At 42.2% G+C, this 12,843-nt stretch overlaps 1 protein-coding gene across 1 annotated transcript in view; it reads left to right on the forward strand.

Annotated features, from left to right (window-relative positions):
* The window catches only part of LOC121936764 (collagen alpha-1(V) chain-like), a 68,188-nt gene that overhangs the window by 35,234 nt on the left and 20,111 nt on the right, over positions 1 to 12,843 (forward strand). Inside the window, exons 2-4 of the mRNA XM_042479320.1 lie at positions 2,705 to 2,872; positions 7,316 to 7,529; positions 9,215 to 9,377. Coding sequence (XP_042335254.1) covers positions 2,705 to 2,872; positions 7,316 to 7,529; positions 9,215 to 9,377 — 545 coding nt within the window. The remainder of the gene's footprint in view (positions 1 to 2,704; positions 2,873 to 7,315; positions 7,530 to 9,214; positions 9,378 to 12,843) is intronic.

Below are 12,843 nucleotides of genomic sequence, written 5' to 3' on the forward strand. Positions count from 1 at the left end.
TTGGACTTCAGATAAGTTAACTATCAGAAACTGGAGGTGTCACTATCCCAGCCACCCATGAAAAAAAGTTTTGGGTTTTGAAATATTTCAGGTTTGCTTTGGTTGACCTCCTGGAGACCCCTGGAAGCAACACCGACATGATGCTAAACTGGTATAGATAAAACTGTGTGTCTTCATTAAAGCCTTGTTTCAAAAATCTGAACACTGAAAAATCAGGACAGTTAGTAGTTCAAATCAGGGCAATTTCAGCAGGTCCAAGGGGCTACGTTTTCTGCCCTTGGTTTAGCCCCATAGGCACCTTCCCCAATAAATCCAAGTATTTACATATTTCAGTTCTTCTCCAAATAGTGAGAGGAAGTGATGTTGAATCACTCCTTGTTACCATTTTGATAGAGATTACGGGGGGGGGGGGAACAGTGGCGGGGGTTAACACAACATTGTGGGTACTTGTAGGCATGGGCTTGTAGGCATGGGCTTTCTGCATGGTTCTAAGGCAAAACAAAAAGTCTGAAAATCGCTCTGAATTGTTTAAAAAATTATTTGGGTGTTGGGGTTGAGGGAACTGGTGAGGGAATATGGGGGTCCCCATGCATGTGATCCAGAGCCCCCATGAAACCTGCGGAACACACTATGACATCCTTTGACCTTTTGAAAAGTGGGTTACTAACATCTCTTCAAATTGATAGGGTGCTTTTAGTTTTTGTTTTATCTTTTCTTGGCTTGCATTCGTAATTTTGTATTTTATTATGTGGCATTGGTACTGCAGCACTTTCAGCATGCTTAAGTATATAAAGGAAGACAGAAATTTGCTTATCATAAATAAATAAAATTAACGGTGAAGGAGAAACCATTTGGTCCCATGAGAGTGATTGCTAGCCCACGTTTTACTGTTTTACTGTTCTTGGGCTCTTTGTTTTCATTGCTTTCATTTTTGATTCTGGCTTGGAGGCTGCCTGGCAGCATGGGAAGCTCTTCTTTCCAGTTCCTGATCTTGCTTCCCAAGCATCTTGCTAGAAACGGGTATGTCACCGCTGGGCAGGGATGCCGAGAACATTGCTGAACATCGGAGCAAGCCAGGGTTTCACTCTGCTCCCTGAGGATGCCAAGTTAAAACTGAGCCACATGTATTTGTCACAACTTCAATCTGCTGCTGAGATTTTGCTTCCAAATTCTTCACATCCAGGATGCACCCAGAAGTACGTGTTCAGTTCCACTTCTTCAGGACTGTATTATGGCTTCCATGTGTGAACATTGGCCAATGTAATAGAGGATGCAACAGAACAGTGGTTCTCAAACTTGTATCTTGTATGGAGTTTGGATTTCTACTCCCCAAAGTGATCAGGGATTCCATGATTCTGGAATGTAAATGTTTGAGGACTAATGTTGTAGTGCATCCTGGTGTTTTGTTGCCTGTTTCATATATACACATTTAATTCAACACTAACTATCTTCTTGGAGGAAGCAACCAGCCATTTAGCAATGCTCTCTCCACTGCAATGAAAGTCTTGGCAAATTGCTATGTTTTTGAAACCTATTCGCAATTTAGGACTTATTCTGCACAAAATTCACAAGCAGTTGATTTGCAGAGAAAACCACCTTTTCTGAATGGGAAACAGTGGCCTATTCACAAATAATAATAATAATAATGGTTCCATGCCAAAATACTTATTTTCTGCATGAAACAACCATGTGTGATTTTTTTTCTGAACGATGAAGATTCTTGTCAGGTTTTGTTGTCCCTCGAAAAGCATGTTGTTGTTTCGTAGCCATTTTTAATATAATTCCTAGCCCTTATTCAATTGCAGGCCTCATGTGAAACTTTGTTGCTATGCACCATCAAGTCAGCTCTGATTTATGGGTCACCTTTTCCTTGGGTTTGCTTGGCAAGATTTATTCCTGAGCGATTTTACTTGACAAGCTTCATCATCAGATGCAGAAGCATCTAATCCAGATTGCAGACAAGTTTGTTTCACAATGGGTCTATTAAAACGAACCAAGAAAACACAATGTTTTCTTACCTTGTCATTGCTTTGCGCTTGGATGATGTATAATGTTTAGGGATACATTTTTGGCATTAGTGGCATCTTCTGGCTCTTGAACATGGAGTGAGTTGACTGAGTAGAGTTGTTTCTGGTATGATGAACTGGTAGTATGATGGTCTAATGGCTATTGATGAAAAGCATAGAGAGAAGGGAATAAATATAGGAGTAATTAATCCTGGTTAATTAACAACCCTGTGTTGTTGCTTTTGTTGTTTTGAACTATTTCTTTGTCAATCTGTCTATCTGGATATGGAAAGAATTAAAGATTCATTAATGAAGAACGAAACACATACATACACGTGTATTTGTTGCTGTATGCCATCAAGTCATTTCTGACTTATGGAAAGCCTAAGGTGACCCTATCATGGCTCACGCAATGTCAGCCTGTGGGTTTCTATGTCTGAGTGACGGTTCAAACCTTGGTATCTCAGAGTAGTAGTCCAACACTTAAGTTGCCACAGCACATTGGTTTTCACCCCCAAATCACGTTTCTTTAAGTTTCTTTCTTTTTCCTCTTTCCTTCCTTGGAATAAAATCTCTTTCATCTTGTGAGTTAATCTGTGGTGGTGTTCATGCACACGGTGGGCTGTGTTCAATTGTGCAGTGAGTAACAAAGCCCCCTTTTCACCTCCCAATAATTGCCTCTCTCCTTTTCTTTTCAGCTGAACCTGCAGATCTCTTGAAGGTATTAGATTTTCACAATTTACCCGACGGTATATCGAAAACAACAGGATTTTGCACAAGCCGAAGGTCTTCCAAAGGGGCAGATGTGGCGTATCGAGTAACAAAAGATGCACAGCTGAGCGCCCCAACCAAACAGCTCTACCCTGGTAAGCTTGGTTTTATTCTAACACGCAAAGAGGAGACCTTGACTTATTCCAAGTCAGGCACTATTTCAGACATTGGCTGTCGCTCTCCTTAATTCACAGTTTCACCTGTAGATGGTTATAAGACTGATCCTAGAATCCTAGAGTTGGAAGAGACCCCAAGGGCCATCCAGTCCAACCCCCTGCCATGCAGGAACTCACAATCAAAGCATCCCTGACAGATGGCCATCCAGCCTCTGCTTAAAGATCTCCAAAGAAGGAGACTCAGAGGAAGTGTGTTCCACTGTTGAACAGCTCTTATTGTCAGGATGTTCCTCCTAATGTTAAGGTGGAATCTCTTTTCCTGTAGCTTGCATCCATTGCTTCGGGTCCTAGTCTCTGATCCTGTGAACCTTTATGCAAAACAAGTGCCATACATCTGAATTATTGCTTGTCTATGGAAAAGTAGAATAATGTCTTATGCTAACTCAGTGCATGGGTGCACTGATCTTCATATCTCCAGGTTTTCAGGTAACAGGAAAAGAATAGTCAAAGTACAGCTCATGGATTGAATAAGCTCCTGAACCTCATCTTTTGGGCATCAAAGGCCCTGCTAGTCCACCAAAATCCACCCCACATTTTAAAAAAGTGTGATTTGGGGGGATATTCTGTCCCAAAGCCATGCAGAAAACTCCTCCAACACACAAAACATGTGAAAATATGCCCTCAAAGCACCCCAGAATCCCATGCTTCTTGTTGTTGTGTGCCCTTGAGTCATTTCTGACTTATGGTGAGCCTATAATAGGGTTTTCTAGGGCTGAGAGAGCCAACCAGATGCATAAGGTCAACCTGTTGGTTTCCAAGACTGAGAAGGAAATCACACCCTGGTCTCCAGAGTTGGAGCCCCAAGCTTAGGCCTCTATACCAGAACCTCATACTACTCCTTGATATCTCAGTTTTCCTCGACAGTCTCTCTCAAAATGGTGGCAGGAAATAACACCGGGTCACTTTTGACTGCCATTTTGAGAGGGCCTCCAGAGGGAAATGACATACCAATGTTTGGGAGGGGGATTAGATTCCTACAAAGTTGCCCACCCCTGATCGAGAACAAATGTCTGAAGACCACACAAGTCTAGTAGGGCCTCATCTTCCTCGCCACTCAGTTTAAGTGCCTTAGATAGAATTACTTAAACAATTTTCTTACATCCTCTCCCTGAGCTATTTGAGTCCCACCAGCTTCAGTTTCCCACTCAACCCTGCTCTGTGAATTATTCCCTGCCCTTGTTGTTGTGTGCCTTCAAGTCATTCCTTACCTATGGCAACCCTAAGGTGAACCTATCATTTTTTCGTGAACAGATTTGCCAAGAAATTTGCCCGTAAAATTAAAACGATTAAAAATTTAAAAGCAAAGAGGGGCAACAAATTGCAATGCCAAAAGTCCTTTCAGGGAAAACAGTTACTTTCCAGATACCTGCTGGGCTGGGAAAGCTATTGCCCTGCTAATGAAAGGAGAGGATTGAGAGAGAGCAAGCGTAACCACTTTTGGAATAATAATTATACAAAGAAGAAGAATACATTAAGATATGTAAAATCATTTGAACTCATAAGTTAAACATAAGGCATGTTAAAACCGTCCAACATAAGATTAAAATTATACCAATTTAAAATTCATAGTTTAAAAATGACCGGTTAGACCTGCTGAAATAGAGGTCTTTAATACTGTTTTAAATGCAGACAGCATGTTTAGCTGTCGAATCTCTCCTGGCAGGCATTCCAAATGAAGAAGTCCTCTGGGTGACGATTGTCAGTCTAGTTCTGTCCGATTGAAGTAAATGTCCCCCAAAGGACATGAGAATACAAGGCAGATTATATGGGAGGAGGTGATCCCCTAGGAAACCTGGATCCAAACCATGTAGGACTTTAAAGATGCTTTGTACTGTGCCTGGAAACTAACTGGCAGCCAGAGGATTGATTTTAATATTGGTGTGATATACTCACTCTCCTAGATGTATGAGCAATCAATCTGGCTGCCACATTTTGAACAGTGCAATTTCCAAACTTGGTACTAAAGTAGTCTAATGTAGAGCATTGGAAAAGTCCAGGAAGAGAGGTCCAGAGTCTGGGAGCAGCCACGAAGAAGGCCCTTCCCCATGTTCCTATCCAAATTCTGGTGACGGTGCTGAGATTGAGAGATGTATCTCCCTCAAAGATCTTAGAGCTCAGGCAAGCTAACAAAATAATTTACATTAGAAATGTGGTGCAGGATGAGAGCTCCACTGTTAAAAAGATAAAGGAATGGGTCTCGGAACAAACCAACATTGAACTGTGCCTAAAATCCAAAATGACTAAACTGAGACTGATCATACTTTGGACATATCCTAAGAAGACGTGGCTCATTAGAAAAGGCAACGATGCTTGGTATGGTGGAAGGTAGTAGGACAAAAGGAAGACTTCACTGTAGGTTCAGTCTAGGAAGGCAGCAATCTTTATTTGCAAGACCTTATCAGAGCTGTTGATACCAGGGAGACTTGGAGACTTGGAGGTCCCTCATTCGAAATGGTCACCATAAGCTAACATTGATTTGATGACAATTAACAACAGCAAAGTTGATTTGGGAAGATATGGTCCTGGACCCAAGCCATCTGGGCCTTTGTAGGACATGACCAGCATTTTGAGTTTAGCTTGGAAACAGACTGGCAACCATCAGAGCAGTTGTAAGAAGGGAGTCATGAGCGCAAGGGATTTTGACAAAAACAGGCCAAAGTTAGCAAAAAATTCACAGATGGAGAGGGGAGAGGATGCTCCAACAGTCACTCAAACTCTTTTTGTTCTGTTTTCATATTTTGGAGCTGATCTCTGGCAAGGAGGAGGAGGAGGAGGAGGTTTGGGAGATGAACTCTGGCACAAATTAAGAGCCTTGTGTACAAAACCACTGGGAAGCGAAGGGCATAATTTAGACCTTGGATGTCTCACTTGGACGGCAGCCTCGGTCTTTCTAAACCCTTCCATCCCTTTCTCTTTAATAACACACGGGCTCCGAATAACGAGATGTTACTTTGGCTTTCCAACAAGCAAATGAATAGACGGAGGGTTCGAGATAACAGACGTAATTGCAGAGCAGTTTGGGGATGGAAATTGGCGTTTGGGGAGTTGACAATAAAGGGTGTTGGGATGGGAAGATGCGGGGACACGTCACTTGGCAGAGGCTTCCTCCAGCTTGACAGCATGCTATATTTGGGGCTAATTAGAAGCCTTTTGTTTTCCCAAGATGGTAATTTGGGGGTCTTTGTATTCAGCGGCTTTAGCCACTGCCAACATGGCATAACGTGAGAGGAGAAAGTGGCTTGCTTTTGGAGGAGCACCGTTGTCTTCCAAGAGGGAAAAAAGAGCGACATAGATCATTTTGACACCAATCTCCTCTAAGGAGTGGACACGGTCATTCAGATCTCAGTAGAGTCCTAATGCTTACAGAGTTCAAACAATAGTTTGAATGATTATTATTGGCTAGATTATTATGATTATTATTGGTCAGAATTCCATATCACCTACTAGTTATGCAGTTTATGTAGTTAATTGGTAGCAACGTCTGGCCTGATGCCACCATCACCCAAACCCACTTCACTAGACAACTATCAGATCAGGTGAAGAAGGTCCATTCATCTGATGATCACGGTGATAGACCTCCTCATGACTGTAATGAGAAATTGAGGCTAATGGGAACGTTACTCTTCTGTGCCCCACACACCAGCTGCATAGATTTTATTCACCTGATCCAGAAACAGAAGAATGTAAATTTGGAAGGGCATTCAATGTTGGACTATGGTTTGAGTGTTGGACAAACCTCCCCCTCCTTTCCAGAGACCAGTCCCAAAATAGAAACAAAACCCAAACCAAAAGAGTTTGAGTGATAGTTGCACCATCCTCTCTCCACTGTATCTGTGAATTTTTTGCTAACCTTGTCCTCTCTCCACTCAAAAAAAAAATCCTTTGTCATCTTGACTGTCTCATTACAAGTCTGCCAGCTGCCAATCACTTTGCAAGCAAAACTCAAAGTGCTTGTTATGACCTACATACTCCTAGATGGCCACACTGCAGAATTAATGCAATTTGACACTTTAACAGTCATGGCCCCATCCTATGGAATCTGGGATTTGTGTAGTTTGTTGCGGCAATGGCCCTCTCTGAGAGCGGAGGCTAAATATCACATAGATCCCAGAATTCCATAGCATTGAGCCATGTCAGTTAAAGTAGTGTGAAACGGCATAGGGGTTTATAGTCAAAACCAGTGGTTGGAATTATATTTAGAAAATTGGCCCTATATCCAGTTGAGCTGTCACATTTGAAAGAGCATTTTACTAGCGTGGCTTTAGCCAAAATGTCAATGCCAGCCTTTTGGTGGGAATTCACCACTCTCTTCTCTCTCCACCACACTCCCTCCATCCCACCTTTTCTCTTCTCTGGCTATAGCATCTCCCTTCCCAGAAGATTTCTCAATCCTAACCACTGTAAAAGCCAAGAAAGGAAGCCAGTCCTTTTTGCTCTCCATTTACAATGAGCAAGGAATCCAGCAGATTGGCATGGAGATGGGCAGGTCTCCTGTATTCCTGTATGAAGACCACACGGGGAAGCCAGGTCCTGAGGATTACCCTCTATTCCGGGGCATTAACCTATCAGATGGCAAGTAAGTATCCTCTGTCTCTGGAGCAGAGCTTGGAAACCTTATTCATTTCCATCATTTCCATTATTTATTGTAGTTACTTGCTACAGGTTCAGTCTCTCTTATCTGGAATTATGAAATCTGAAGTACTCCAAAATCATTTACATGGCTGGCTGAGATTGTGACGCCTTTGTTTTCCAATGGCTCAGTGTACATAAACTTTATTTCATGTGCAACATTATTTAAAATATTATGTATAAAATCACTTTCAGGCTATGTGTAGAAGATGTATATCATTCTGTTTTTCTATGATTTTTATAAAATAATAATATATTTTTCCATCCCAATAATAACTGGGACATGTTTAGGGTTGTGTTGTTGCCCATGGCTCCATCCTACAGAAGCCCTGGAATGTGAAGTTTGGTGAGGGACTTAGAATTCTCTGCTAAAGAGATCTAGCAGGAGAATAGATGAAAAAAGCACAAATCCTAGGATTCTGTAGGATGGAGAGATGACTGTTAAAGTGATACCAAAACTGCGATAACTATGTACCACAGATAGCACACAGGTAGAGGGGCATTCTTCTCTTGTTTTTCTCTAACTTGAACTGCCATCTAGAGGAGAGATGTAAAAAACAGTTAATGGCTCCAGTTGTGCTGCACAGCACACCAGCTTTGTACAGTCAGCAAACAGAAACCTTCCAAAATGTCATGCTAAGGAAAACGAATTATGCATTCTGGGTATATACAAAAAGAATGAAGTTGTATGTTGTTGTTGTTAACTGCTTTCGAGTCAACCTTGACTAATGGTGACCCTGTGGAGGAGACATCTCCAAGACCCCCTATCTCAACCTCTCTGCTTGGGTCCTGCAAGTTCAGGCCCATGACCTCCAGGATTGAGTCCAGCCATCTGGCATGCTGTCTTCCTCTCTTTCTACTGCCTTCCACCTTTCCTATCATCATTGTCTTTTCTAGCAAGTCATCTCTTCTCATGAAGTGGCCAAAGTATGACAGACTCAATTTGATCATCTTGGCTGCCAGGAAGAGTTCAGGCTTGATCTGTTCAAGAATCCATTTGTTTGTCCTCAGCACTTTTCTCCAGCGCCACATTTCAAAGGAGCTGACTTTCATTCTATCTGCTTTCTTCCCTGTCTAGCTCTCATATCCGCACATGGTGAGGGGGAATACAATGTTTTGGATGAGTCTAACTTTACTTTTCAGCTGGATATCTTTTCATTTTAGGATCTTCTCTAGCTCTTCCATAGCTGCCATTCTCATTCCTAGTCTTCTTCTGATTCCTTGACTGCAGTCTCCATTCTGATCAATGTTAGATCCACGCTATGGGAAATCTTTAATTATTTTAATTCCCTTGCTAGTCTAGCTTAGATTTATGTAAATCCTCCAAGGTCATTATTTTTGTTTTCTTTACGTTCAGCAGTAACCCTGCCTTTGCACTTTCTTCTTCAACTTTCCTTAGTAATTGTTCCAAGTCTATGATGTTTTCCACTCGTAGTATGGTGTCATCTGTATATCTTTGGTGGTTGATGTTTTTACTTATCGTCATTTGTAAACATGGGGAAAGGAACGGAGCTGGTATGTTGTGGCACTCCAGTCCTACACTTTGGAAAGATGGGCTTGGGAGTGATAAGACTATTCCTAAGACTAGGGAAGTCTCTTTTTAACTTTTTGGTTGGGCTTCTTATTTCTCAGGTGGCATCGGATAGCCATCAGTGTGCACCAGAAGAATGTCACTTTGATTTTGGATTGTAAAAAGAAGGTCACCAAGTTCTTGGACCGAAGTGACCATCCCATCATCGACGTCAATGGTATCATTGTCTTTGGAACAAGGATCTTAGATGAAGAAGTCTTTGAGGTAAGAGGAAATGAATAGCTGAATACCCAGAAAGACATCTTGGATTACTGGAAAAATGGAGAATCCTGTCTCCTTGCAAAATAATGCTCAGGAACAAAAATAATAGCATGCCATTATGTTCATCGAATCCGTTGATGGTACCAATATTGGAAGGGGGTTCATAAATAAACTCTATAGTTCAGCAAACCTTTTGTTCCACCCTCTGAAATTAGGCTTGACTTCTTACTTAGCACTACCCTTTCCCATGTTTCGGAGAAGATTAGCATTAGGAGTGATCTATAGCTATTGAGTTGGTCCATTGCCATTGACTTGGGCCATTACTATTGAGTTGGGCCAGAATCTATGGATACATAAGGATGACAATATATCCAGAAATGGAAGACTGAAAAACTCTGGTTCACATGCACTTTATAAAGTTTGTAGCAATTGTTGGCTGAGCAATATCTTGTTGTGATTTTTTAAAATACCCCTGGTTGACTTGGTTGATAACCAAGTCTATTGAGGAAATGTATGTCTCTGTCTAGCTACGTATTATATTGTAACCAGATCCTCCATATTTCATATATTTATGGGACTTTTGATGGGATCATGTAGCCTAATGGCTGGGGTTGGTTTGGGCAACTGAATAGTAATCCAGTCAACGGTTTTCATCACTGTCCCAAAGGCTTGACTTATTTCCCAGACATTGTGGTGTTAAGTATCAGCCAGACACCTCCATTTTCTACACAATGCTCTGCTACAGACATTTTATGCAGGCAGAAAAGTCCAGTCCATGTTGTGAAATACCTTTCTGGTGGATGTCGAAGTGAACCGACACAAGAGCTGCCTGGTTATTCCCCCTGCCCCTCCATCTGTGGCTGGGTCTCACAACAAGAGAAAGTGTAAAATGGCTAGCCTCATTTTGGCTGGGTCTCTTGCTCAAATTTTGTGGGCCTTCCAGGGAAATGGGAGGCACACTTCAGCAGCTGTAAAGCTAATCTGCACCCCCGTCTCCATTTTTAGCAGCAAACGGGAGGTGACTGGGGTCGGCCAGGAAAGCTTAACTTTTGGGGACCCTTTGCCTCATTCAATTCTTCCTCCAGTGTGAGCTTTAAGCTTGTAAAGGGGTTCCTGTCATGTCTGTCTAAGCCCCTGTCAACTGCAGGCTGATATCAACTTGAGTGGAGCTTAACTTTTGCTCTGGCAAGAGATCACGATAAGCAAAATCCATGCACTCAACTGGCGAATCGTGCAACCTCCAACTTTCCACTCTGTCAAGGTTCCTCTGACATTCTTGGAGTGGAAAAATAGCTTCCTCCCATTAAAATTCAATTAGTTTCAGCTCCAGATTGTATGATTCTTGCTCAGCGGAGGGAGGGTGGCTGGAAGAGGGGGAAGATGCATTATTGACTGGGGGCGAGGCTTGGTCTTGCTGCATGTAAGTTTCATTTCTGTAAGGGTTTGAAAATACCACTGAACCAGGGTGAAGACACAAATCTAGGAAGAAATGGAGGTGTGCGTGCCACAAATGGGATGGAATTGTTCTTTGTGTGCATTAGTCAGAACTTGGACAATTACTTTTTTAAAGTGAGCTGCTCCTGTCACTCATAATAGAAGTGTTGTTACTTTTATAGTTACAAAGTGGGCTACGTCAATTGTTGCAAAAAGAGGCAAAATGCAAAAATAGTTTACACTCAGGAGGAAGGAGAGGTGCTCAGAGGGAAGACTCTGGTCCTTCCCTGTAGGCTTGAGTAAAAGCAAACCGCTGCAGCTTCTCCTAGCTAGTTTCTTCTTGTTCGTTCATCTGTTTTCTCTCTCTTTGAGCACACTTGAGCATTTCTGAATGCTCAAACAACATGTCTTCCTTTATTTTCTTTATTTAAAGAAATCTGAATATTTTTGAGTATATTTTCCATCCCTGCCTCTGAAATGAACAGGGGCCAGATAAAGACACCAGTGTGCAGGACTTAGTAAATAGGACACTGAGATGTGCAATGCCTAGTAACTGAACCCCCAAATGAAGATAGTGATTTCTGATAAGTTCCCTTCCACACAATATCGATTTTCACTCATGATGTACAAAATGAAACAGAGATGTCGGGAATGCGAGGGGAAAGAGTGTCCATTTGGCTAGCCCAGGGAGTCCAGGCTAGGTGCCAAACACAATTTCAGTCTCTTTAACATTTTAAGGAGGAACTAGGTGAACAAAAGAGAAGGCAGAAGTGTGTATTGCAGTGCATCCTTTTCTCTACCACTCCTCCATCCCTAAGTCTTCTGGACTGTGATTCTGGCTCTGCATTGGACATTGGAACATTACTATTGTGTGCCTTCAAGTCATCGTTTCTGACTAATGGTGGCCCTAAGGTGAAGCTATCACAGAGCTTTCTTGTCAAGATTTAGTCAGATGGGCTTTGTCATTGCTTTCCATTTGGTGGTTGAGAGAGTGTGACTTGCCCAAGGTTTTCCATGCCTGAGTGGAGATTTGGAGCCTGGTCATAGAATCATAGAGTTGGAAGGGACCACAAGGGCCATCCAGTCCAACCCTCCGCCATGCAGGAACTCTCAATCAAAACATACCCGACAGATAGCCATCCAGCCTCTGTTTAAAGACCTCCAAAGGAGGAGGATCCACCACCCTCTGAGGGAGTGTGTTACACTGTCGAACAGCCCTTACTATCAGGGAGTTTCTCCTAATGTTGAGCTGGAATCTCTTTTCCTCTTTTCCATTGTTCAGGTCCTGTTCTCTGGAGCAGCAGAAAATAAGCTTGCTCCATCCCCACTATGACATCCCTTCAAATAGGGCTATCATATCACCTCTTAACCTTCTCTTCTTCAGGCTAAACATCCCCAGCTCCCTAAGTCGCTTCTCATAGGGCTTGGTTTCCAGACCCTTCACCCTTTAGTAGCCCTCCAGAGTCCTAGTCCAGCACTCAAAGCACAACACCAAGTTAGCTCTCCTTGAGACATTATAATGTGTACATTTTCCAGGAAGGGATAGTAAGCCCATTTTTAAAAGTCCAATTATTTATTGAAGTCTCTTAATCCCCAGTTTAATACTCACTGTTCGAGATTCCTTTCTTTCTGTTTGCCGTCAGTCCCATTTTAATGGGTTTAGTGTTGGATTATTTTGGCTCATCAGCCTGTCAGATTAATATGCCATTCTTGGGCTGAAAGGAATTGCTCAGCCTGAACTAGTCTATGGGAAACACCCTGAGCTCATTAGAGGAGATCATAAAACACTCTTGAAGGCTCATCTCTAATTCTTCCTCTAATGTGAGCAGGTAATGTAAAGTCTGAGCACTGCCACCAGTGTGTGAGAAAATCATAGACTAGTGAGAGTTCACTCTGTTGGTAGAAGGTCACAGCTTCAATTGCAGGCATCTTACTTAGATCTCAAATAACAGGAGATGGGAAATATCTGTTTTTATGCCCAAGACCACAAGTAGACAGATACTTTGGACATATCATGAGAAGGCATGACTAGAAA

The sequence above is a fragment of the Sceloporus undulatus genome, chromosome 7 (genome assembly GCF_019175285.1).
Source record: "Sceloporus undulatus isolate JIND9_A2432 ecotype Alabama chromosome 7, SceUnd_v1.1, whole genome shotgun sequence".
In the NCBI taxonomy this organism is placed as follows: Eukaryota; Metazoa; Chordata; class Lepidosauria; order Squamata; family Phrynosomatidae; genus Sceloporus; species Sceloporus undulatus.